The 25,700-nt window shown below is 41.6% G+C and overlaps 1 protein-coding gene across 1 annotated transcript in view; it reads right to left on the bottom strand.

The window, feature by feature from the left end:
* Positions 1-25,700, bottom strand: part of LOC115224393 (protein phosphatase inhibitor 2) — a 60,517-nt gene that overhangs the window by 17,377 nt on the left and 17,440 nt on the right. Inside the window, exon 2 of the mRNA XM_029795282.2 lies at positions 2,433-2,468. Coding sequence (XP_029651142.1) covers positions 2,433-2,468 — 36 coding nt within the window. The remainder of the gene's footprint in view (positions 1-2,432; positions 2,469-25,700) is intronic.

Below are 25,700 nucleotides of genomic sequence, written 5' to 3' on the forward strand. Positions count from 1 at the left end.
TGCTGGAGCACTGCTTTTCAGTCGAAGAAACCAACCCCCAGGACTTATTCTTTGTAAGCTTAGTACTTATTCTATCAGTCTCCTTCGTCAAACTGCTAAGTTATGGGGACGTAAACGCACAAACATCAGTTGTCAAACAATTGGGGGCGGGGATAAACACATGCATATAAATATATACATATATACACACAACAGGCTTCTCCCAGTTTCTATCTACCAAATCCACTCACAAAGCCTTGGTTGGCCTGAGGATAAAGAAGAAGACACTTGCCCAAGTTGCCGTGCAGTGGGACTGAACCAGGAACCATGTGTACACTTCGCCACAACTTTCTTCTGTTGGCCTGCTTGCTTAGCCAGCTGGGTGGCGTCATTTGAAGGCTAAAAGAATGTGAAGTGCATTGTGACCAGCGATGTGTAGCAACATCTGATAGCCTGGTTGGATACGGTGATTATATATATATATATATATATATATATATATCAAACCTAATTATGTTTATCTGCATCACAATCTCTCTTTCTCTCTCTCTCTGCGTGTGTGTGTATACGTACGGGTGTGTGTGTGTATGCATGTGTATAGGTGTGTGATTACGTGTGCACGTCTGTGTCTCCCTGGTTCTATGTAATATGTCTTGTGTCTGGCTGCAAACAACTTCAGCAACGATTAGCAGCAGATGATTATTTGATTGGTTGGAAAGAATCGAGATAAGCCTGGTTACGCTCGGTGACTACGGTTTGATTGATGGATGCCACTGTCTCTTCAGATCCGTTTCTAGATATGCGTTCAAGAAAAGGAAGGGAATTGAGAAAGAACGAGAATTCTGATAATTAAGATATCATATTCTCTGGAAGCTGGTGATTTCACTCTGTTGGTCAATCGTAATGTTGTTGCTAGATACAAACTAGTGAGGAACTTATCAGCTTTGAATGAATCAATGAAATCTATGTGGACATAGGCGCAGGAGTGGCTGTGTGGTAAGTAGCTTGCTTACCAACCACATGGTTACATTAAACAATGTAATACTTACATTGTTTAATAAAATGAAGTAGCATGAAACGATTGTACTACACTACCTTGGATATCCTTGTTGCTTATTTTGATTATACATGTGTGTGTGTGTGTGTAAGGCATAGAAAGGACAGTTAATTCTGAAAAATGGCTCACATTACTCACATGATATTAGGTGAAACAAACAGAGAGAAATAAATATCTCCTAAAATAAAGGCAGGGATATAAAGAGGAAATTTAAACAATCACAAAATTTACCACCCACTAAAAGAAAAACAAAAAAAGCAAACAAACCAGAAAACAAAACACACACAAAAAAAATTATATATATTAGTCCAAAAGTGGAATATATATTATTTGTTTGTTGCCTAAAACAAAGAATCCTGCCCACAATATTTGGTTTTCTTGTTTTTTATTCCTTGCACAAAATCACTGTATTCTATTTTTTAATTGGTTTGTACTTTTGTACACTGATACAGCCATGTGCCTGTGAAGGTGCATGGCTCAGTAGTTAGATGATGATGATGATCTATGCTAGTTTTGCCTGCCTTCTGTTGACCCTGCCCCACAACTAAAAACTACAAACTAATGCACTTATCAAGAGCTTCATCACATATTGTACACTGACACCCACAAATTGCTGACTACACAAGGGAATGGAACAACTGACAAAGAAAGACCACTTGAGCATTTAAGAGGGGCACTGTTGTGCAGAAACTTCCCCTCTTACAATCTCTGCCACTCTACGTACAACAAACTCCAAACACCGAGATGTCCCCAACAGCCCAGAATACAACTGCACCCCAGAACATTACTGCATGCCACATGGCCGTGTCATTATGATGTTTGCTTCATGATTGCATATTTCTGTGTTTGATTCTACCACGTGACATCTTGGACAAGTGTCTACAACCATGGCTTAGGGTTGACTGAAGACCCGCAAGTGAAACTGGGGAAGCCCGTTGGGCTGTATCTTTTCTCAGGTGGAACACTTTACCTGTCACTCAATTTAACACCATCACTAACTAAGCCCTTCCTCAGAAAACCTTTGATCAGAGTTGACTTCAAACTCAACAAGTATCTAAGGTATGCCCTTGAGACAGCCACTACATCAGGTAAGGGCAACCTCTTTTGAGAAGCAGGCTGCATGAGAGATGTCTCATGAGAAGTGGGCTGCATGAAACATCTCACCATCAAGTGGGCTGCACTAGGCCATTTTTTTTATTAGAAAATCCTGTGGGTTACAGTTTGTCCACAGCTGCTAACATCACCATTTAATCCGTTACAAATAGACACACATGGATTCCAAAACATATCTTTGACCAGACTCCTGTTCAGGTGGAGGAGAAAGGAGCTGATTGTTCTCAGACAGGAGGAAGTAGACAAACAAGGAGGGAAAAGAAACAAAAGTTTGGTATCTCACCCTTGCACTCTGCTACTGGCTCCATGTAAGTCAACCCTGTGGAGTGAGAGAGAAACAGAATTTAGTATGACTTTAGGTAGGGTAAGACAGCTGAATTAAATCTACCATGAAACATTGTGCTTGTGCAGGCTCTGGGACCGGCAGAGAACCACTGATTGATACACTAGAAATCAGTAACCAATGATACTATTGTTCACAAAATATGAAAATAAATTCAGTTTCCTTATCAACTCTGCTCCATTTTCTGTCAGTGGAACAGCAGAATTGGTAAAGCAGCAGACAAAATTGTGTTTGGTATTTAGTAGCTTCCATTTTTGCCATCATTTCAGATTTCAATTTTCACAAAGGTTGTCCTGGTGTTGATAAAATAAAATAGAAAAATGCCTGTAATTGAGTGCTAAACCTGCATAACCCACCAAAATAACATGTGATCTGGAACAAAAACTAGAGATCATCCATAACATCATTTTAACCCTTTCGTTACCAACCCAGCTGAAACCGGCTCTGGCTCTGAGTACAAATGTCTTGTTTTCATAAGTTTTGAATTAAAATCTTCTGCCAAACCTTAGTCACAATTTATGTTCCTAACACTAGCTGAATGATAACTAAGTTATTTTACTAAATTCTTTGTTATATTTAAAGTAATTGCAGGAAACAGAGAGCATATCAACAGAAATATGGTAACAAAAGGGTTAACAAATGATTAATTTAACCCTTTTGTTACCAACCCAGCTGAAACCGGCTCTGGCTCTGTAGTACAAATGTATTGTTTTCATAAGTTTTGAATTAAAATCTTCCACCAAACCTTAGTCACAATTTATGTTCCTAACACTAGCTGAATGATAACCGAGTTATTTTACTAAATTCTTTATTATATGTAAAGTAATTGAAAGAAACACAGAGCATCTCAAAATAGATACAGTAATGAAAAGGTTAATGCTCACTTTTCTCATGCTGGTGTTTGGAAGAGAAATAAAGATAAAATTTTTGATGGAAGGTTTCAACGTGGGTTGCTTTAAAACAGGGAATTTGTATCAAAGGGCCAAGGTTTGCTATTGGATGTGGTAGTATCAAAAGGGATAAAATGTTAGCTATTAATTACTGGTATGAAATTGTTTTGGAATTAATACTAATACAAGTACATGGGTAGGTGGTATGAGGCTTGCTTCCCAACCACATGGTCCTAGGTTCAGTCCCACTATGTTACACCCTGGCCAGGTTGACAAAAGCTTTAGGAGTGGATTTGGTAGAAGGAAACTGAAAGAAGCCTATCTTATATATATGTGTGTGTGTGTGTGTTTGTCGCCACCCCCCGCTGCTTGACAACCAGTGTTGGTTTGTTTATGTCCCCATATCTTAGCGGTTCAGCAGAAGAGACCAAAAAGAATAAGTATGAGGCTTTAAAAAAAAAAAAATGGAATCAATTCATTCAACTGAAAATTTCTTTAAGGCAGTGCTCCAGCATGGGTGCAGCCTAATGACTGAGACAAGTGGGGGAAAAAAAAAAAAGGGGGTTGGGGTAAGGGCTTGGAAACTGATTGTCCCAGAATGGGATTGGTGCTTGTTTTAAAGAACAGAGATAAAAATAGGGTATTGAATTTCAGATTTTCTAAACTGATCCCCTGATTACAGACACAATGAAGGATTAGTAACTAAACTTTGACTGCATAAACAAACTCGACACTCATACCAACTAAGATAATGGAATTTAAGCCTTACTTTCTTCATTCCTTTCTTCACTTAAGCATAAAGACTATTTAAGTCTGTCAACTAAGTCCAAACAGAAGGATTTATTGGTGTGAGCAGGAGTTTCCATGGAGGAGTTTTTTCATTCATTTGATTAATTTCATTGTTCGAGAGGCTTGTTTTATATTTAAAACTTGAAAAATAATTTAACCCTTTAGCATTCAGATTGCTCAGTCAAATGTAATTCTTATTTATTCGCATCGATTTGAATTAATCATGCATTGTCTTGTGGCTTTGAGATTTCAATGATGTGGTGGGCCTCACAGAGGTAATAACCAAGACCTTTGGCATTATGTCGTGCTTGAGAAAAAGACCCATCAAGTCGAGCAAAATTGCAGTCATGGCAGATACTGGTGGCACGCAGAGTGGCACGTAAATGCACCCTGGTGTCATGTAAACACACCCTGGTGTCACGTAAATGCACCCTGGTGTCACGCAAATGGCACCCTGGTGTTACGTAATTGCACCTTGGTGTCACGCAAATGGCACCCTGGTGTCACGTAAATGGCACCCTGGTGTCACGTAAACACACCTTGGTGTCACGCAAATGGCACCCTGGTGTCACGTAAACGCACCCTGGTGTCACGCAAATGGCACCCTGGTGTCACGTAAATGCACCCTGGTGTCACGTAAACGCACCCTGGTGTCACACAAATGGCACCCATGCCAGTGGTATGTGAAAGCACCCATTACACGCTCAGAGTGGTTGGCATTAGGAAGGGCATCCAGCCGTAGAAACTCGGCCAAATCAAGATTGGAGTCTGGTGCAGCCTTCCGGCATGCCAGCCCAGTCAAGCTGTCCAACCCATGCCAGCATGGACAACAGATGATGATGATGATGTGGCTGTTTATTTTTAGAATGACATTATAGGGTAGGTGTGAGAGGCCAGATCTGATCAGTTTGAACATGAAACAAGTAGAATATTTGAACTGGATATGGCTGGTTTAACCCTTTTGGCATTCAGATCACTCTGTCACATATAATGCTTATTTATTCACATTATAAATATCAATGGAAATAGTAGTTGTGATACCTGTGCCGGTAGCACATAAAAAGCACCATCCGAACGTGGCCGATGCCAGCGCCGCCCCGACTGGCTTCTGTGCTGGTGGCACATAAAAAGCACCATCCGAACGTGGCCGATGCCAGCGCCGCCCCGACTGGCTTCTGTGCTGGTGGCACATAAAAAGCACCATCCGAATGTGGCCGATGCCAGCGCCGCCCCGACTGGCTTCTGTGCTGGTGGCACATAAAAAGCACCATCCGAACGTGGCCGATGCCAGCGCCGCCCCGACTGGCTTCTGTGCTGGTGGCACATAAAAAGCACCATCCGAACGTGGCCGATGCCAGCGCCGCCCCGACTGGCTTCTGTGCTGGTGGCACATAAAAAGCACCATCCGAATGTGGCCGATGCCAGCGCCGCCCCGACTGGCTTCTGTGCTGGTGGCACATAAAAAGCACCATCCGAATGTGGCCGATGCCAGCGCCGCCCCGACTGGCTTCTGTGCTGGTGGCACATAAAAAGCACCATCCGAACGTGGCCGATGCCAGCTCCGCCCCGACTGGCTTCTGTGCTGGTGGCACATAAAAAGCACCATCCGAACGTGGCCGATGCCAGCTCCGCCCCGACTGGCTTCTGTGCTGGTGGCACATAAAAAGCACCATCCGAATGTGGCCGATGCCAGCGCCGCCCCGACTGGCTTCTGTGCTGGTGGCACATAAAAAGCACCATCCGAACGTGGCCGATGCCAGCTCCGCCCCGACTGGCTTCTGTGCTGGTGGCACATAAAAAGCACCATCCGAATGTGGCCGATGCCAGCGCCGCCCCGACTGGCTTCTGTGCTGGTGGCACATAAAAAGCACCATCCGAACGTGGCCATTGGGCAACAAACAAATAATATATATTCCACTTTTGGACTAATATATATAATTTTTTTTGTGTGTGTTTTGTTTTCTGGTTTGTTTGCTTTTTTTGTTTTTCTTTTAGTGGGTGGTAAATTTTGTGATTGTTTAAATTTCCTCTTTATATCCCTGCCTTTATTTTAGGAGATATTTATTTCTCTCTGTTTGTTTCACCTAATATCATGTGAGTAATGTGAGCCATTTTTCAGAATTAACTGTCCTTTCTATGCCTTACACACACACACACACATGTATAATCAAAATAAGCAACAAGGATATCCAAGGTAGTGTAGTACAATCGTTTCATGCTACTTCATTTTATTAAACAATGTAAGTATTACATTGTTTAATGTAACCATGTGGTGGGTAAGCAAGCTACTTACCACACAGCCACTCCTGCGCCTATGTCCACATAGATTTCATTAATTCATTCAAAGCTGATAAGTTCCTCACTAGTTTGTGGCTGGCTTCCGTGCCGGTGGCACGTTAAAAGCTCCATCCGATCGTGGCTGATGCAGGACCCCCTGGCACCTGTGCAGGTGGCACGTAAGAAGCACCCACTACACTCGCGGAGTGGTTGGCGTTAGGAAGGGTATCCAGCTGTAGAAACTGTGCCAGATCAGACTGGAGCCTGGTGCAGCCCCTGGCTTCCCAGACCCCGGTCGAACCGTCCAACCAATGCTAGCATGGAAAGCGGATGTTAAACAATGATGATGATGAGGATGATTGTTTTGAATTAATCATGCATTGTCTTAGCTTTGATATTTCAAAGATGTGATTGTTTATTTTTACAACATTGTGGGGGTAGGTATGAGAGGCAGGATCTGGCTGGTTTGAACATAAAACAGGCATGATATTTGGGCAGGAAACAGCTAGTTTAAATGTGAAAGGTTTAAAAGATTGGACTATGTAACAAAAACAAATGGCAGAGAGACAAAAAGTCAGTTACATAGATCTAACATCCGAAGACAGACACAGGGCGAGGTAGATTACAAGAATTTAGAGAAAGAAATAGAAAGAAAACAAACGGTGGAGTGAAAAAAGAAGGAAGAGGGTTAAAACTGAACAACATGGTAAACAGGATAAAAAGTAAAAGTATGGTATGTCCGATTGTGTTATGTTGCTAAATTTAGTGGCTGTTTAAGCAGTGTATTTGTGGATGGTTAATGCGTTGTATGAAGTACTGAAGAAGGAGCAAGAACTCCTGAAATATGTATATACACCCACCATCAATTGCATTGTTTACCTAAACATATTCATATGTGAAACGTAATTTTTAGTGCTGGCTCTAATTTCTGTACAAAATCTGTAGAGATAACTTTATATATATATATATATATATATATATATGTATATATACTCTTTTACTTGTTTCAGTCATTTGACTGCGGCCATGCTGGAGCACCGCCTTTAATCGAGCAACTCAACCCTGGGACTTATTCTTTTGTAAGCCCGGTACTTATTCTATCGGCCTCTTTTGCCGAACCGCTAAGTAACGGGGACATAAACACACCAGCATCGGTTGTCAAGCAATGCTAGGGGGACAAACACACTCACACAAACACACACACGCATATATATATATACATATATACGACAGGCTTCTTTCAGTTTCCGTCTACCAAATCCACTCACAAGACTTTGGTCGGCCCGAGGCTATAGTAGAAGACACTTGCCCAAGGTGCCACGCAGTGGGACTGAACCCGGAACCATGTGGTTGGTAAACAAGCTACTTACCACACAGCCACTCCTGCGCCTATATATATAAATATATATATTTATTTATTTATTTATTTCCACACACGCACATAGACTACAGTTTTGTATTTACACTTAACAGTGTCACATGCCAAAACTATTTACATCTCACAGCTGAATATTTACTTATTTATATATAGACGTGCACATACAAAAGAATTTCTTTAACAATGCTGACTGAAATCTAAAATCTGGAAAGCCATACAATATAATAATAATATACCAGCAACTTATAGCCCGTCGTATATATGTATATGTGTATATATATATATATATATATATATATATATATACCATGTGTGTGTTTGTGTATCTGTGTTTGTCCCCAGTAACTTATAGCCTGTCGTATATATGTATGTATATATATATATATATATATATATATATATATACACACACACACACCATGTGTGTGTCTGTGTTTGTCCCCCTAGCATTACTTGACAACCGATGCTGGTGTGTTTATGTCCCCGTTACTTAGCGGTTCGGCAAAAGAGACTGATAGAATAAGTACTGGGCTTACAAAAGAATAAGTCCCGGGGGTCGATTTGCTCGATTAAAGGCGGTGCTCCAGCATGGCCACAGTCAAATGACTGAAACAAGTAAAAGAGTAAAAAAAAAAAGAGTATGTAATATATTTATATCTATGTTTTATCGCCCCAGGCTAGGTACGTCCCACCTTCACCCCATCCTTACACACTTAACAACATCTTTGGCGCCACCTACCTTCCCGACCCACATCTGCCTTCACCTCCAATTGATATTTATGACTGATCATGCTCTCACCATAACACGCACATTATATAAGGATAATAAGGATAAGCAGTTTTTATTCAGGATATCGTAAAGTTTCACGAACCCTAATTAATGTTCAAATCTAAATTGAAATAAAACTAAAATGATATGCAATATTCCTTAATCAAATTTAATATACAAGTCTGCGAAAATTAGAGGATCTTGGTTCATTTAGCGTTGATTAGTCAAAGAATGAGTGGTGACTGTTGGCTTGACCAGAGCCAAACAACAACAAATGTAATTGGTGAGAAACTGGTCAGTGGTGTTAAATTAGTAACATTTAAAATCTCGTTAAGCTGACATCAGTAACCCTAATTAATCCAGATTAAAAGCGGTAGATATATAAATGTCAAGTGAGAAATTACAAATGGTGGGCAAAATTGTTTAAAATTAAACTACTTTCAATGAAGAAGAATGAGATTTATACAGCTAATGACGCAGAAGTTATCACAACGAGATGGACGCCAAAAGGTAGTGGATTAGTAACGTTAGTGAATCCTCACCATCATTTAATGCCGACATTACCATGCTTGCATGGTGGGACAGAGTTTATTTGAAACAAATTTACAATGTCTGAATCAGCCCTTCTTATTTCTTTATTGCCCACAAGGGGCTAAATATAGAGGGGACAAACAAGGACAGACAAATGGATTAAGTCGATTATATCGACCCCAGTGCGTAACTGGTACTTAATTTATCGACCCTGAAAGGATGAAAGGCAAAGTTGACCTCAGCGGAATTTGAATTCAGAACATAACGGCAGACGAAATACCTATTTCTTTACTGCCCACAAGGGGCTAAACACAGAGGGGACAAACAAGGACAGACAAAGGAATTAAATCAATTACATCGACCCCAGTGCGTGACTGGTACTTAATTTATTGACCCCGAAAGGATGAAAGGCAAAGTTGACCTCGGCGGAATTTGAAATCAGAATGTAGCGGCAGATGAAATACCTATTTCTTTACTACCCACAAGGGGCTAAACACAGAGGGGACAAACAAGGACAGACAAAGGGATTAAATCGATTAATCGACCCTAGTGCGTAACTGGTACTTATTTAATCGACTCCGAAAGGATGAAAGGCAAGTTTATGTTGATTCCTCTGCGGTACTGTTTTGCATTTATAATAAAATAAATCATTGTTTAGCGTCCGCTTTCCATGCTGGCATGGGTTGGACGGTGCAACTGGGTTCTGGGAAGCCAGAAGGCTGCACCAGGCCCAGTCTGATCTGGCAATGTTTCTACGGCTGGTTGCCCTTCCTAACACCAACCACTCCATGAGTGTAGTGGGTGCTTTTTACATGCCACTGGCACAGGTGCCAGACGAGGCTGGCAAACGGCCACGATCGGATGGTGCTTTTTACGTGCCACTGGCACGGAGGCCAGGCGAGGCAAGTATACAAATTATTAAAATAATAAAAAAAAATATACTACAGTACTAATTTTACTTCACAGATTTCCACCTATTGCAGGGGGTTTTGGAACATAACACCAATGATAGTTGAGGGATTACGGCATACATATGGATTTGGTAGACAAAAATGGTGCATGGTTTAGTAGTTAGGACATTGGACTAATGATCATAAGATTGTGGTTTCGATTCCTGGACTGAGCAACGCATTGTGCTCAAATAGCAATAATGAATAATCCTGCGACAGGATTATACATATATATATACATACATATATATATATATATATATATATATACATACATATATATATACATATATATACATACATATATATATATACATACATACATATATACACACACACACACACACATGACAGGCTTCTTTCAGTTTCCATGCTCCAAATCTACTCAGAAGGCTTTGGTTGGCCTGGGGCTATAATTAATTGAAGGCACTTGTCCAGTGGATGTAATGCCATGTTGTGTTTAGTGAAGTGATGTTAGTGTTAGGAGTTCAAACACTTGCTAAACTTAACCTTATTGTTCATACTTCCAGGGTCAGGAAAAGATACAGCCAAGTACTGTAGTTGATTTATACACAAAATTTGTGGTCTGTGCCAAAACTAGGACACGCAATATAACACTGATGTATTGCCAGAACTGGCAGAATGTCAGAGAAGTGATTGTGGTCATTAAAATAAAAGAACCAGTCCTGTGCTAGAGTCAACATAACTGACAGCCCACTCCAATGAAATTTGTGGCCTTGTGCTTACTACATACACACCATATATATACATATATGTACTCTCTACTCTTTTACTTGTTTCAGTCATTTGACTGTGGCCATGCTGGAGCACCGCCTTTAGTCGAGCAAATCGACCCCGGGACTTATTCTTTGTAAGCCCAGTACTTATTCTATCGGTCTCTTTTGCCGAACCGCTAAGTGACAGGGACGTAAACACACCAGCATCGGTTGTCAAGGAATGCTAGGGGGACAAACACAGACACACACATACACATATATATACATATACGACAGGCTCCTTTCAGTTTCCGTCTACCAAATCCACTCACAAGGCATTGGTCGGCCCAGGGCTATAGCAGAAGACACTTGCCCAAGATGCCACACAGTGGGACTGAACCCGCAACCATGTGGTTGGTTAGCAAGCTACTTACCACACAGCCACTCCTGCGCCTGTATGTGTGTGTTTTATATATGTGTGTATGAATATATATGGAATTAGGACAACTATATCTGGATAATATTCTTAAGAGAAAGCACAGCTAGGCAGGTGCAAATAAATAAATAATAATTATTAATCATTGCATTTGTGTGTCGGGCACAATTTTCTCATTCGGAGGTATAATTATAGTGATATAACAAGATAAATCATATTTACTGGGTAATTGTTCTCACTAAGTAACAGATATAGGCGCAGGAGTGGCTGTGTGGTAAGTAGCTTGCTAACCAACCACATGGTTCCGGGTTCAGTCCCACTGCGTGGCACCTTGGGCAAGTGTCTTCTGCTATAGCCTCAGGCCGACCAATGCCTTGTGAGTGGATTTGGTAGATGGAAACTGAAAGAAGCCTGTCGTATATATGTATGTGTGTGTGTGTTTGTGTGTCTGTGTTTGTCCCCCTAGCATTGCTTGACAGCCGATGCTGGTGTGTTTACGTCCCCGTAACTTAGCGGTTCGGCAAAAGAGACCGATAGAATAAGTACTGGGCTTACAAAGAATAAGTCCCGGAGTCGATTTGCTCGACTAACGGCAGTGCTCCAGCATGGCCGCAGTCAAATGACTGAAACAAGTAAAAGAGTAAAGAGAGAGAGAGAGTATTTGCATCCACATAGTTGGGCTTTGTCGTAATTTTCTCCTAATTAAGGAAACTGACCTGGAGACAACAATAAACATGTGTTTGTGTTGTGTTTGCTTATATATATATATGTGTGTGTGTATATCTAATATATGTATATCATCATCATGATATATAAGCATATATCATCATCATTATCATCGTTTAACATCCGATTTCCGTGTTAGCACGGGTTGGACAGTTCGAACAGGGTCTGGGAAGCCAGAAAGCTACACCAGGCGCCAGTCTAATCTGATAGTGTTTCTACAGCTGGATGCCCTTCCTAACGCCAACCACACAGTGTGTGTATATAAATGTATATTCAATATATATATATATACACATATATACATATATATATATAGTGTGTGTGTTGCTTTTTGTTTTTCACGTGGCACCGGCAAAAGTGCCAGTCAGGCAATGTTGGTAGCATATATTTAATATATATATCATCATCATTCATATATATATATATATATATATATATATATATATACACACACATATATATATATATATATATATACACACATATATATATATACATACATGCATACACAAAAGAAATAAGCACATAAATGCAAAACATTGGTGAAAAATAGTACTCAAATGACTGGCATCCATGCAAGTGGAGTGCTAAGACCACCATCTGAGTGTGATCGTTACCAGGGTCGCTGTTTGGCCCCCGTGCCAATGGCACGTAAAAGCACTCACTACACTTTTGGAGTGGTTGGCGTTAGGAAGGGCATCCAGCTATAGAAACTCTGCCAGATCAGATTGGAGCCCGGTGCAGCCATCTGGTTCGCCAGTCCCCAGTCAAACCATCCAACACATGCCAGATGTCATGATGGATCTAAGGTGTGGTCAGACTCTGCAGAAGGAGCAGACAACCATCATTATATGGACATTAATAAAATCACCACAATGTCCACTTTTCCATGCTCGCATGGGTCAGACTTACTTTGTTGAGGTAGATTTTCTATGTCTGGATGCTTTTCCTTTCACCAACCCTTACATGTATGTATCTGGGTGTTTGGCATTTGCCCCAGCTATTGGTTTCTTTATGTTCCCATAACTTAGCAGTTCAGGATCTTTTCGGTTTGAACGGCAGTTTTTTCTAGCGGTGTCATATGAAATTGTCACCCATAATTATGACCCTAGTATCGATCTATTGCATTTCAATCTGTTTTAGGGTTAGGGGTGGGGTGAAGGGTATCTTTTTTTCTTCAGAAATGTAAATAAACTCAATCTGTATCTTAAACGAGGAACATATTCATACGGCACAGAATGTTTTCACCTCAATAGACGTCATTGATTTGTTGAAATTGCAGAAATTGAAGAAAAAAAACCCAACAAATATCTTACAAACCATCGAATTTTCTCAATAAAGCCAAGTGAAAAAGATGTTTTATAAACACATTCTACCAGTATACGAAATTTAAAAGTGTTTAGTTACATGGAAATTATTTTAAAAAACTGCTGTTCAAACCGAAAAGATCGGCAGTTTATCAAACAGAAACTTATAGAATAAGTACCAAACTTAAAAGAAAGTGCTGAGGCTGTTGTTTTCAACGAAACCATTCATCAAGGCAGTTCCCCATTATGGCCGCAGTCCAATGATTGAAAAAAGCGAAAAAATAAAACGATAAAATAAAAGATACAGCTGAATCTTGTTTTATTGATTAGAAATAAAAAAAAGAATAATATAAAAAGAAAAAAAATCAATCAATCCCAGAAATTAGGCTTTCATTGACTTCCCCCATAGCTCCTTTCCCCCACCAACATGGAAAAAGAAAGCAATTCTCTATCTCATTGTTTTGATTCTGTCCAGTTTCAACTGTAGCACCGGTTCCACAGCATTTGTGTAATATCTAACTGTAAGGCTTATGTTAATTGCTTAATAATACTTTTCTAATTATCTATCTTAATTAGCTCGGTTTAACAATTGTCTATGTTGACACTAACCACACACACACAAGTATAGTAACTGTTACAGCAATTCTTAGACAGTGGACGTTTAAATTGTCGCTCCTCCGCCACCTCTCTGGTGTCTTTAGGCGTCCATACTGTTGTAATTGTTTGAGAGAATTCTTTGGTGTGACGATAACTGCACAGGTACCTACGGCAACCATGGTTTTATTATTTTGTTTTCTCTTTCCCACCGCCAAAAACCATGAATCCTCCTTGGCCTTCTCTGATTAAATCAAAAAATATACAAAGAATATATACAGGAGTGGCTGTGTGGTAAGTAGCTTGTTTACCAACCACATGGTTCCAGGTTCAGTCCCACTGCGTGGCACCTTGGGCAAGTGTCTTCTACTATAGCCTCGGGCTGACCAAAGCCTTGTGAGTGGATTTGGTAGACGGAAACTGAAAAGAAGCCCGTCGTATATATGTATATATGTATATATATATATATATATATATATATATATATATATATATATATATATATATATGTGCGTGTGTGTGTTTGTGTGTCTGTGTTTGTCCCCCTAGCATTGCTTGACAACCGATGCTGGTGTGTTTATGTCCCCGTTACTTAGCGGTTCGGCAAAAGAGACTGATAGAATAAGTACTGGGCTTACAAAAGAATAAGTCCCGGGGTTGAGTTGCTCGATTAAAGGCGGTGCTCCAGCATGGCCGCAGTCAAATGACTGAAACAAGTAAAGGAGTAAGAGTAAATGCAAGCATGGCCTGCGTGGTAAGAAGTCTGCTTCTTAACCTCATGGTTTCGGGTTCAGGCCCAATGTGCAACACCTTGAGCAAATGACTTCTTCCACTATAGCCTTGGGTCAAACAATGTCTTATGAGGAATTTGGTACAAACAAACAGCGTGGAAGCCCATCATGCATATGTGTCTGTGTGTATGTGTATGTATATATATATTTATATAAGTGAAAATCAAATCAAAACAAATCAAAATAGATGAACATCAATGGAATTTGTATCTTTGTGGTACCAGTGCCGGTGGCACACAAGAAAATCATCCGAACGTGGCCGTAGCCAGTACCGCATAGACTGGCCTCCGTGCTTTGGGGACGTAACAAACACCATCCGATCGTGGCCGTCCGCCAGCCTCATCTGGCACCTGTGTCGGTGGCACATAAAAACACCATCCGAGCGTGGCCGTCTGCCAGCCTCGTCTGGCACCTGTGTCGGTGGCACATAAAAACACCATCCGAGCGTGGCCGTTCGCCAGCCTCGTCTGGCACCTGTGTCGGTGGCACATAAAATCACCCACTACACTCTCGGAGTGGTTGGCGTTAGGAAGGGCATCCAGCTGTAGAAACACTGCCAGATCTGACTGGCCTGGTGCAGCCTTCGGGCTCCCCAGACCCCAGTTGAACCGTCCAACCCATGCTAGCATGGAAAACGGACACTAAATGATGATGATGATGATGATGATAAACATATTTGGTAAATGGAAACTGAAAGAAACCCATCATGTGTGTATATATATAGATATATGTATGTATGCATTTGTGTGTGTGTGTTTTTGCATCTATGTTTGTCCCCGCAACACTGCTTGACAACCTATGCTGGTGTGTTTACGTCCTTGCAATTTAGCGGATCTGCAAAAGTGACCGGCAGAATAAGTACTAGGTTTACAAAGATAAAGTCCTGGGGTCAATTTCTTCAACTAAAAAACCCTTTAAGGCAGTTTTTCAGCATGACCACAGTCAAATGACTAAAACAAGTAAAAGAATAGTCGGCGGGTGGATGTCTTCGGGATCATTCGGCATGATGCCTGAGACATCAGCCCTTCACGCCACCTTGCTTTCTCTGTTCGTCTACGCGCCGCTGGGCCACCAGTGACAGGTCTGCGCTGGTCGCCCATAGCTCCGCCGCGCTACTGTGTCCGATATCGAAATAATGAACCTAAGCTCGCGGTATCGACCAAATATAAAATTTCAGCGGTGGTGCCCCAGCATGGCCGCGGCCTTCAGGCTAAAACATTTTTAAGGATTTAAGGATTTTATATTTATTCCTTATATGTGTGTGCGAAGTCATGTGGCTTAATGGTTAGGGTATTTGGCTCACGATTGTAGGGTCATGAATTGAATTCCCAGTGCTGCATTCTGCCCTTGAGCAAGACACTTTATTTCATGTTGCTCCACTCCACTCAGCTGGCAAAAATGAGTAGTGCCTGTATTTCAAGGGGTCAGCCATGTCACACTCTCATGTTGAATCTCCCTGAGAAGTAAGTGAATGGGTATGTGTGTCTCAGCCGCTTGTATGTTAATCTCATGAGCAAGCTGTTCAGTTGATCAGATCAACTAGAACCCCCATCATCCCAAGTGATGGAGAGCCAGTTTTTGTATATACACATGCATGTATATATCTTTGATGTTGGTTTGTTTATGTCCCTGTTAGGTTATCAGTTTGGCAAAAGAGACCAATAGAAAAAATACCAGACTTTAAAAAAAAAAAAGAAATACTGGGGTTGATTTGTTTGACTAAAATCTGAAAGGTGGTGCCCCAGCATGGCCACAATCCAATGACTGAAACCAGTAAAAGGTAAAAGATAGCCACAGTATATAACAGCCTAAAGTCTTATGCACATATACATGTATCATCTTATGAGAGAGAACTCTATAGGGCAGCTACCTCTGCTAGATACAGCAGCCAAATCTCCCTCAAATCAGTTTGATGACTGCACGTAGGAAAAAAAAAAAAAAACTGGAACGAGGTTAAACATAGATTAAAAAAAAAGAAAAGAAAAAGTATCCAGTACACTCTGAAGTGGTTGGCATTTGGAAAGGTTTTCAGCTGTGGAAAGCATACCGAAGCAGACATTGGAGCTGACACTAAAGCAGACACTTTATTTGAGTTGAGCTGAGACTAAATTACATCAATAACAGCAACAACAATGCACACATAGAAGAGGTCACTCGACTTATATTCTCTAATTAACCACCGTGGATAAATTCCAATTGCTGCTGTAAAGACAATTTGCACCACTCATGTCGGCCTCACTCACTGTCTCTATATATGGCCTTACACACACACACATATATATGCAGGAGTGGCTGTGTGGTAAGTAGCTTGTTTACCAACCACATGGTTCTGGGTTCAATCCCACTGCATGACGCCATGGGCAAGTGTCTTCTACTATAGCCTCGGGCCGACCAAAGCCTTGTGAGTGGATCCAGTCATGGAAAAGTGGATGGCAATGATTTTAAAATCAACTATTCTTAATGTCAACAACTGTTATATATATCTTTTTATTGCCCACAAGGGGATAAACATAGAGGGGATAAACAAGGACAGACAAAGGGATTAAGTCGATTATATCGACCCCAGTGCGTAACTGGTACTTAATTTGTCGACCCCGAAAGGATGAAAGGCAAAGTCAACCTCAGCAGAATTTGAACTCAAAACGTAAAGACAGACGAAATACCAATAAGCATTTTGCCCAGCATGCTAATGTTTCTGCCAGCTCGCCGCCTTAAAACTGTTATATATTGTGAAATGAAATGCCAAATTGTTTTTAGTTCAACAGCAGCTGATGAAGTGAACAATGACTATCGAGATGTCCCACACAGTAATTTGTGATAGAGATTTTCTATTTTTTACATGTAATATATTTCAGGTCCATTCCTCCTGTTTAATTCATACGGGTATAAAGTCATAGCCCCTGCTACCAATTAATTCTTTAGCATTCAGATTACTCTGTCAAACGTAATGCTAATTATTGATTTTAATTAATTATGCATTATGTTGCAGCTTTGAGATTTTGATGTGGAGGCGCAATGGCCCAGTGGTTAGAGCAGCAGACTTGCAGTCGTAGGGTCACAGTTTCAATTTCCAGACCGGGCGTTGGGAGTGTTTATTTAGCGAAACCACTTAAAGCTCCACAAGGCCCTGGCAGTGGGGGGGGGGGGGGGGGGCAATGAACCCTGTTGTACTCTTTCACCACAACTTTCTCTCACTCTTTCTTCCTGTTTCTGTTGTACCTGTATTTCAAAGGGGCCAGTCTTGTCACACTGTGTCACGCTGAATCTCCCTGAGAACTACGTTAGGGGTACACGTGTCTGTGGAGTGCTCAACCCACTAGCACGTTAATTTCACAAGCAGGCTGTTCCATTGAGCGGATCAACTGGAACCCTCGTCGTCGTAACTGACAGAGTACCACATGAGATTTTCACGATGTGATTGTTCATTTTTAGAATGACATTGTAGGGTAGGTGTGAGAGGCCAGATCTGAGCACTTTGAACATAAAACAAGTAGAATATTTGGGCCAGGCATGGCTGCTTTAACCCCGTAGCATTCAAATTACTATCAAATGTAATGCTTATTTACTCACATTGCGTTGAATTAATCCTACATCAAAATCTCAAAGCTACAATGTAATATGTGATTAAATCAAAACAACTTGAATATAAATGCATTATATCCGATAGAGGACACTGAATACTGAAAGGTTATATACTAGAAGGTTAAATTAAATATCCTGCACTGTAGGTAATTAAATATCTTAGATGACTTAAAATGACACTACAGAAAGAAAGTGAGAGAGAGAGAGAGCATGTCATCATCATCATCATCATTGTTCGACCGTGGTCGAGACAATGAAATTTACCATGCTACGCCAGACTTCACGGTCCATCATGGCATTACGGAGGTCCTGTTGCTGGATGCCTGTATCCCTGGAGAGTGTGTGGGTTGTGTGTGTGTGTATTTACTATCCTTGTTTGATTGGGCTGTGAGTTTTGTTCTTGAACAAGACACTTTATTTCACATCGCTCCAGTTCACTCAGCTGTAGAAATGAGTTGCAATGTCACTGGTGCCAAACTGTATCGGCCCCTTTACCTTTCCTTTGGATAACGTCTAATGCCACACATTAGCTCACCCCGCTCTCCATCAAATCAATGTTGTCTGTATTGTGGTACCACACGTCAGGCATTGAAGTGATTACAGATCAACACGAGATGAAGTATTATGCTCAAGAACACAATGCCCCGCCAGGTCTAGGAATTGAAACCACGATCTTGTGATCACGAGTGCAACACCCTAACCACTAAGTCATGCACCCTCATATGTGTCCCCCCCACCTACATCGCTTGATAACTGATGGTTGGTGTATTTACGTCCCCGTAACTTAGCGGTTCGACAAAAAGAGACCGATAGAATAAGTACTAGGCTTACAAAGAATAAGCTCTGGGGTCGATTTGCTCGACTAAAAGCAGTGCTCCAGTATGATCGCAGTCACATGACTGAAACAAGTAAAAGACTAAAAGAATATACGCAGAGCACCATTCGAGTGTGATCGTTTGACAGAACGGCTAACTGGTTTCCCTGCCAGTGGCACATAAAAGGCAACATTCGAGCGTGATTGTTACCAACATCGCCTTACTGGCACCTGTGCTGGTGGCATGTGTAAAAAGATTCAAGGGAGGTCATTGTCAGTACCGCCTGACTGGCCCCCTTGCCGGTGGCACGCGAAAAGCACCCACTACACTCTCAGAGTGGTTGGCGTTAGGAAGGGCATCCAGCTGTAGAAACTCTGCCAGATCAAGATTGGAGCCTGGTGCAGCCATCTGGTTCGCCAGCCCTCAGTCAAAATCGTCCAACCCATGCTAGCATGGAAAGCGGGCGTTAAACGATGATGATGATTTGAATTTTTCCTTTTTGGTTTTATATTTCATCTAGCCACCTTTATTTTATAAATATATAACACATATTTGCATATTATATTAACACAGACATTCCAATAAAGAAATTGAAACTGTTGTTATTAACATTCCTTAGCACAAAGGACTGCACACACACACACACACACACACACATGTGGATAAAGATGGCTAACAGTTTTAAGTAATAAACTTTTAACAACATCGGTTTAGGTTCAATCAAAACTGACGTGCCAAGCAGAGATCATCATCATCATCATTATCGTTTAGCGTCCGCTTTTCATGCTAGCATCGGTTGGACGGTTCAACTGGCGTCTGGGAAGGATGCACCAGGCTCCAGTCTGATCTGGCAGTGTTTCTACAGCTGGATGCCCTTCCTAACACCAACCACTCCGAGAGTGTAGTGGGTGCTTTTTACGTGCCTGGCAAACGGCCACGATCGGATGGTGCTTATGTGCCACCAGCATGGGGGCCAGTCGAGGCTGGTAACGGCCACGAACGGATGCTGCTTATGTGCCACTGGCACGGGGGCCAGGCGAGGCTGGCAACGGCCACGAATGGATGGTGCTTTTTACATGCCACCAGCACGAGGCCAGTTGGGGCGACGCTGGCAACGGCCACGTTCGGATGGTTCTCTTACGTGCCAACGGCACTGGTATCTCAGCTGCAATTTCCATTGATCGATTTCGATTCTGATTCTCACTTGCCTCAACAGTTTTGTGTCCCAAGAAGGGAAGGTATGCATAAGTGGACTGGCTACATCCCGTGTAGAAGGCCACGGGTTATGGTCTCACTTGTCCTGCCGGGTCTTCTCACGCACAGCGATATTCATCAATATTCTTGTTTCTGAAGGCAGGGAGCTGGCAGATCTGTTAACTCAATGCTTGGAAGCATTTTGCCCCGTCTTCACATTCTGAGTTTGAAGTCTGGAAAGGTTGACATTGCTTTTCATCCTTTCAGGGTCAATAGAATAAGTACCAGTTGAACACTGGGGTCAATGTAATTTGACTTACCCCCCCCCCCGAAATTGCTGGCCTCATAGCAAAATTTGAAACAGGCGTGGCTGTGTGGTAAGTAGCTTGCTTACGAACCACACGGTTCCGGGTTCAGTCCCACTGTGTGGCACCTTGGGTAAGTGCCTTCTACTATAGCCTCGGGCCGACCAAGGCCTTGTGAGTGGATTTGGTAGACGGAAGTTGAAAGAAGCCCGTCGTATATATGTATATATATATATATATGTGCGTGTTTGCCCCCATAACTTAGCGGTTCGGCAAAAAGAGACCGATAAAATAAGTACTAGGCTTACAAAGAATAAGTCCTGGGGTCGATTTGATCGACTAAAGGCGCTGCTCCAGCATGGCCACAGTCACATGACTGAAACAAGTAAAAGAGTAAAGAGTAATACTAACTAGAAGGTCCTGTGGAAATTCCACAGTGTAAGCCAGTATATTTGTAAACATTATGTTAACCTATTATAAACACGAGCAAAGAATTTCAAAAACTTCTTTTGAAATCTTGATAACAGTGTCACATCCAAAGTTATTTGCTAATTTTAATCTAAATATCAATGTATCTTTTAATGCATAAATTTATAGATCTTTATGGCTGTGTTTCATTATGTTAAACATTTCAATAGTGTATGTGATTTGAACACACAAACGCAGAATAAGGCAGACTTACTCTCTCTCGTTTTCTATTTTCTCATTGATTCTTTAATTTCTATTTCTCCCTTAATTTTCCCTTTTTCTCCTTTCCCTATATATATATATATATATATATATATATATATAACGGGAAGCTTTATGAAAATAAACAAAAGACGAAGGCAGGTGGAGTACAAACAAACAATTGTATTAGTATGGCGCTCGGGAATAGAAATAGAACAAGTCTTTTACGTTTCGAGCCTACATTCTTCAACAGAAAGATACACAGAAAAGAAACACGGAGAGAAACAAGGAGAGAAAAAAAATGTGTGCAGAAGCTAGCGATTCAACATGGCGATTCTGGCCAGAAGTCAGAGACCAAATGTGAGACGCAAGAGCGAAAATATATATATATATATATATATCTTTTGCAATCCAGTTTATTACCTCCCTCAGTGTAACACATGGACAAAACAGGCAGACGACAGCAGAATAATATTAAAGATTATATATTTGAGGAAGGTGAACTGGCAGAATTGCAGCATGCTGGGAAAAATGCTCAGCAGTATTTTGTCTGTATTCTGAGTTCAAATTCCGCCGAGGTCGACTTTGCCTTTCATCCTTTCGAGGTCGTTAAATTAAAGTACCAGTTATGCACTGGGGTCGATGTAATCGACTTAATCCGTTTGTCTGTCCTTGATTGTTCCCTCTGCGTTTAGCCCCTTGTGGGTAGTAAAAAAATTGGTACTTTGTCTGTCTTCACGTTCTGAGTTCAAATTCCGCTGAGGTCGACTTTGCCTTTCATCCTTTCGGGGTCGTTAAATTAAAGTACCAGTTATGCACTGGGGTCGATGTAATCAACAATCCGTTTGTCTGTCCTTGATTGTTCTCTCTGCGTTTAGCCCCTTGTGGGTAGTAAAAAAAATAGGTATTTTGTCTGTCTTTACGTTCTGAGTTCAAATTCAACCAAGGCCAGCTTTGCCTTTAATTCTTTCAATCCTTTTGGAGCTGATAAAATACAGGTCAGCTGAGCATTGGGGTCAATATAATCAACTTAATCCTTCCCTGGAACTGCTGACCCTGTGGCAAAATTTGAAACCAATGTTATGAATTATAAGGCAGTGGGCTGTCAGAATCTTTATCACACTGGACCAAATGCTTGGAGGCAATTCCTTTAGCTTTATATTCAGTATTCTGTGGAAGCACTCCGTCGGTTACAACGATGAGGGTTCCGGTTGATCCGATCAACGGAACAGCCTGCTCGTGAAATTAAAGCGTAAGTAGCTGAGCACTCCACAGACACGTGTACCCTTAACGTAGTTCTCGGGGATATTCAGCGTGACACAGAGAGTGACAAGGCCAGCCCTTTGAAATACAGGTACAACAGAAACAGGAAGTAAGAGTGAGAGAAAGTTGTGGTGAAAGAGTACAGCAGGGATCACCACCATCCCTGCCGGAGCCTCGTGGAGCTTTAGGTGTTTTCGCTCAATAAACACTCACAATGCCCGGTCTGAGAATTGAAACTGCGGTCCTACGACCACGAGTCTGCTGCCCTAACCACTGGGCCATTGCACCTCCATTCAGTGTTCTAATGTCATTGTGGTTAGGGTTAGGGTAAAATAAGCATAGTCGAGACCTGGAGTTGATGTAATCGACTAACCCGCATCCCTAAAATTTCAGACCTTATAGTGGTTAGAGCAGCAGACTCACGGTCGAGGGATCGCGAGTTCGAATCTCAGACCGGGCAATGTGTGTGTTTATGAGCGAAACACCTAAGCTCCACGCGGCTCCGGCAGAAAGTAATTGCGAGCCTCTACTGACTCTTTCACCGCAACTCTCTCTCACAAATGGTGGTGCCCTAGCATGGCCACAGCTCATGAGCTGAAACTAGACGAAATGAAATTAGACTGGCAGAATCATTAGCGTGTCAGACAAAATGCTTAGCACTGCAGGGTGGTTGGTGTTATGAAGGGAATCCAACCATAAAAAAAAAACCATGTTAAAACAGACACAGAAGGCAGATGTTAAACGACAATGGTGATGATGATGATCATCATCATCCAGCTTCATGTTCTGAGTTTAAATGTTGACGCAGTTGACTTTGCTTTTTCATCTTTCCAGGGTTGATGAAAAAAATTATCCGCTGAGCACCGGAGATTAATGTAATCAACTAGCCCCCCCCCATTTTTGGCCTTGTGTTTATCATAGAAAGAATATTAATTATAAAGCTGATGAAAATGTTGTTTACCACATCTACTTATAACCGTTCACACTGACTCAGATCTCTTAATCCTCACGTAATACACACACACACACAGATACTCGCTATAAAACACATTCCTAATTAAAAGCATAAATCATTTTAAAGATGAGATATTAAAAGTTGATCTTAATACCTTAGATTCCTCGGCTGTGTTTTCTATCAACATACTTTGGATGCCATGCTCCTCACAACATCAAGCGTGTTATAGTTAACCTGATTAACTTCCACACAAACGGTGACCCGGTTTAATTTCCATTCCTCAATTATATCACTGTCACACATATATTACTCTTTACTCTTTTACTTGTTTCAGTCATTTGACTGCGGCCATGCTGGAGCACCGCCTTGAGTCGATCAAATCGACCCCGGGACTTATTCTTTGTAAGCCCAGTACTTATTCTATCGGTCTCTTTTGCTGAACCGCTAAGTGACGGGGACGTAAACACACCAGCATCGGTTGTCAAGCAATGCTAGGGGGACAAACACAGACACACAAACATATACATATATATATACATATATATATACATATATACGACAGGCTTCTTTCAGTTTCCGTCTACCAAATCCACTCACAAGGCATTGGTTGGCCCGGGGCTATAGCAGAAGACACTTGCCCAAGATGCCACGCAGTGGGACTGAACCCGCAACCATGTGGTTGGTTAGCAAGCTACTTACCACATAGCCACTCCTGATGTGCATTATTGTGCATGCACAGAATGATTTCCTATTTCAGGTCTGCTCTGGCTGTCAAGAAGAGACTCGATAGGACTGAAACATGTCACAGTGTCAACCAAAGATCAGATTAACCCTTTAGTGTTCAGATCATTCTGTCAAACGTGATGTTTGTTTATATTGTTTTGAATTAATCATGTATTATCTTGTAGTTTAGAGATTGCAGTGATGTGATTTTTTTAGTTTTAGAATGACATGGTAGGGCTGAGGTGAGAGGCGAGATCTGGTCAGTTTCAATATAAAACAGGTTAAATATTTTGGCCGGATATGGCCAGTTTGAATGCTAAAGGGTCAATGCCCCTGCCCCCTCAGCACATGTCTATCACCTGCCTAGTGTTTGTAGTAGTTCCAATTTGACTAAGTTTCTATGCCTTGGGGAGATGGGGATATTTAACGAAGGGCTTAGTTCAAAAGGTTAATGTCTCTTCAGGCACAGAAACACAAGACAGTGTGCCGGAGCATGGTCCTTACGGCTTTATTCCATTGTTTCTGGATTAGCCCTTGACAGCTTCTAAATTAATTTGGTTTATCAACCGATGTTGGATGAAAAGACAAAGTTAATCTAGATCGGTTTCAAAGTCAGAACATCATCATCATCATCATCGTTTAGCGTCCGCTTTCCATGCTGGCATGGGTTGGATGGTGCAACTGGGGTCTGGGAAGCCAGGAGGCTGCACTAGGCTCAGTCTGATCTGGCAGTGTTTCTACAGCTGGATGCCCTTCCTAACGCCAACCACTCCATGAGTGTAGTGGGTGCTTTTTACGTGCCAGACGAGGCTGGCAAATGGCCATGATCGGATGGTGCTTTTTACGTGCCACCGGCACGGAGGTGAGGCGAGGCTGGCAAACGGCCACGATCGGATGGTGCTTTTTAACCAAATATAGATGCAGGCATGGTTGTGTTGTAGGAAGCTTGCTTCCCAACCACATGGTTTTGGGTTCAGTCTCACCACGTGGCACCTTGGGCACATGTTTTCTATAACCTCTGGGCTGACCAAAGCCTTGAGAGTGAATTTGGTAGACAGAATCTGTAAGAAACCTTGTATGTGTGTGTGCGTGCGCACATATGTGTGTGCGTGTATATGTGTGTTTGTAGGTGAGTGTATTTGTCCTTCCCCCACTGCTTGACAACAGGTTTTAATTTAGCAGTTTGGCAAAAAGAAAGCAATGGAGTATGTAACTAATCTGAACAAAAAGATATAAGTGCTGGGGCACCGTTGAAGGGGCTGCCACAGCATGGCCGCAGTCCAATGACTGAGACAAGTAAAAACAAACATCTGGTAACGTTATTGATTCTGACTTCCACTGCACACACCTGCTTGTGTACAACGAACATAGATTCAGATTCAGAAAGAGAATTCCAAGAATATTTATCAGCCCACGTTGTAAATACAGTCGAGAGAGAAGCGACCGAAATTAGTTCAGGTGTGTAGAAAGGTCGACTGCTGTCATTGTTGTCGATGTATTATTAATAGAAGACAAAGTAGCAAAGCGAGCTGACCTTAAAAGACAGCC

The sequence above is a fragment of the Octopus sinensis genome, linkage group LG25 (genome assembly GCF_006345805.1).
Source record: "Octopus sinensis linkage group LG25, ASM634580v1, whole genome shotgun sequence".
Taxonomy (NCBI): domain Eukaryota; kingdom Metazoa; phylum Mollusca; class Cephalopoda; order Octopoda; family Octopodidae; genus Octopus; species Octopus sinensis.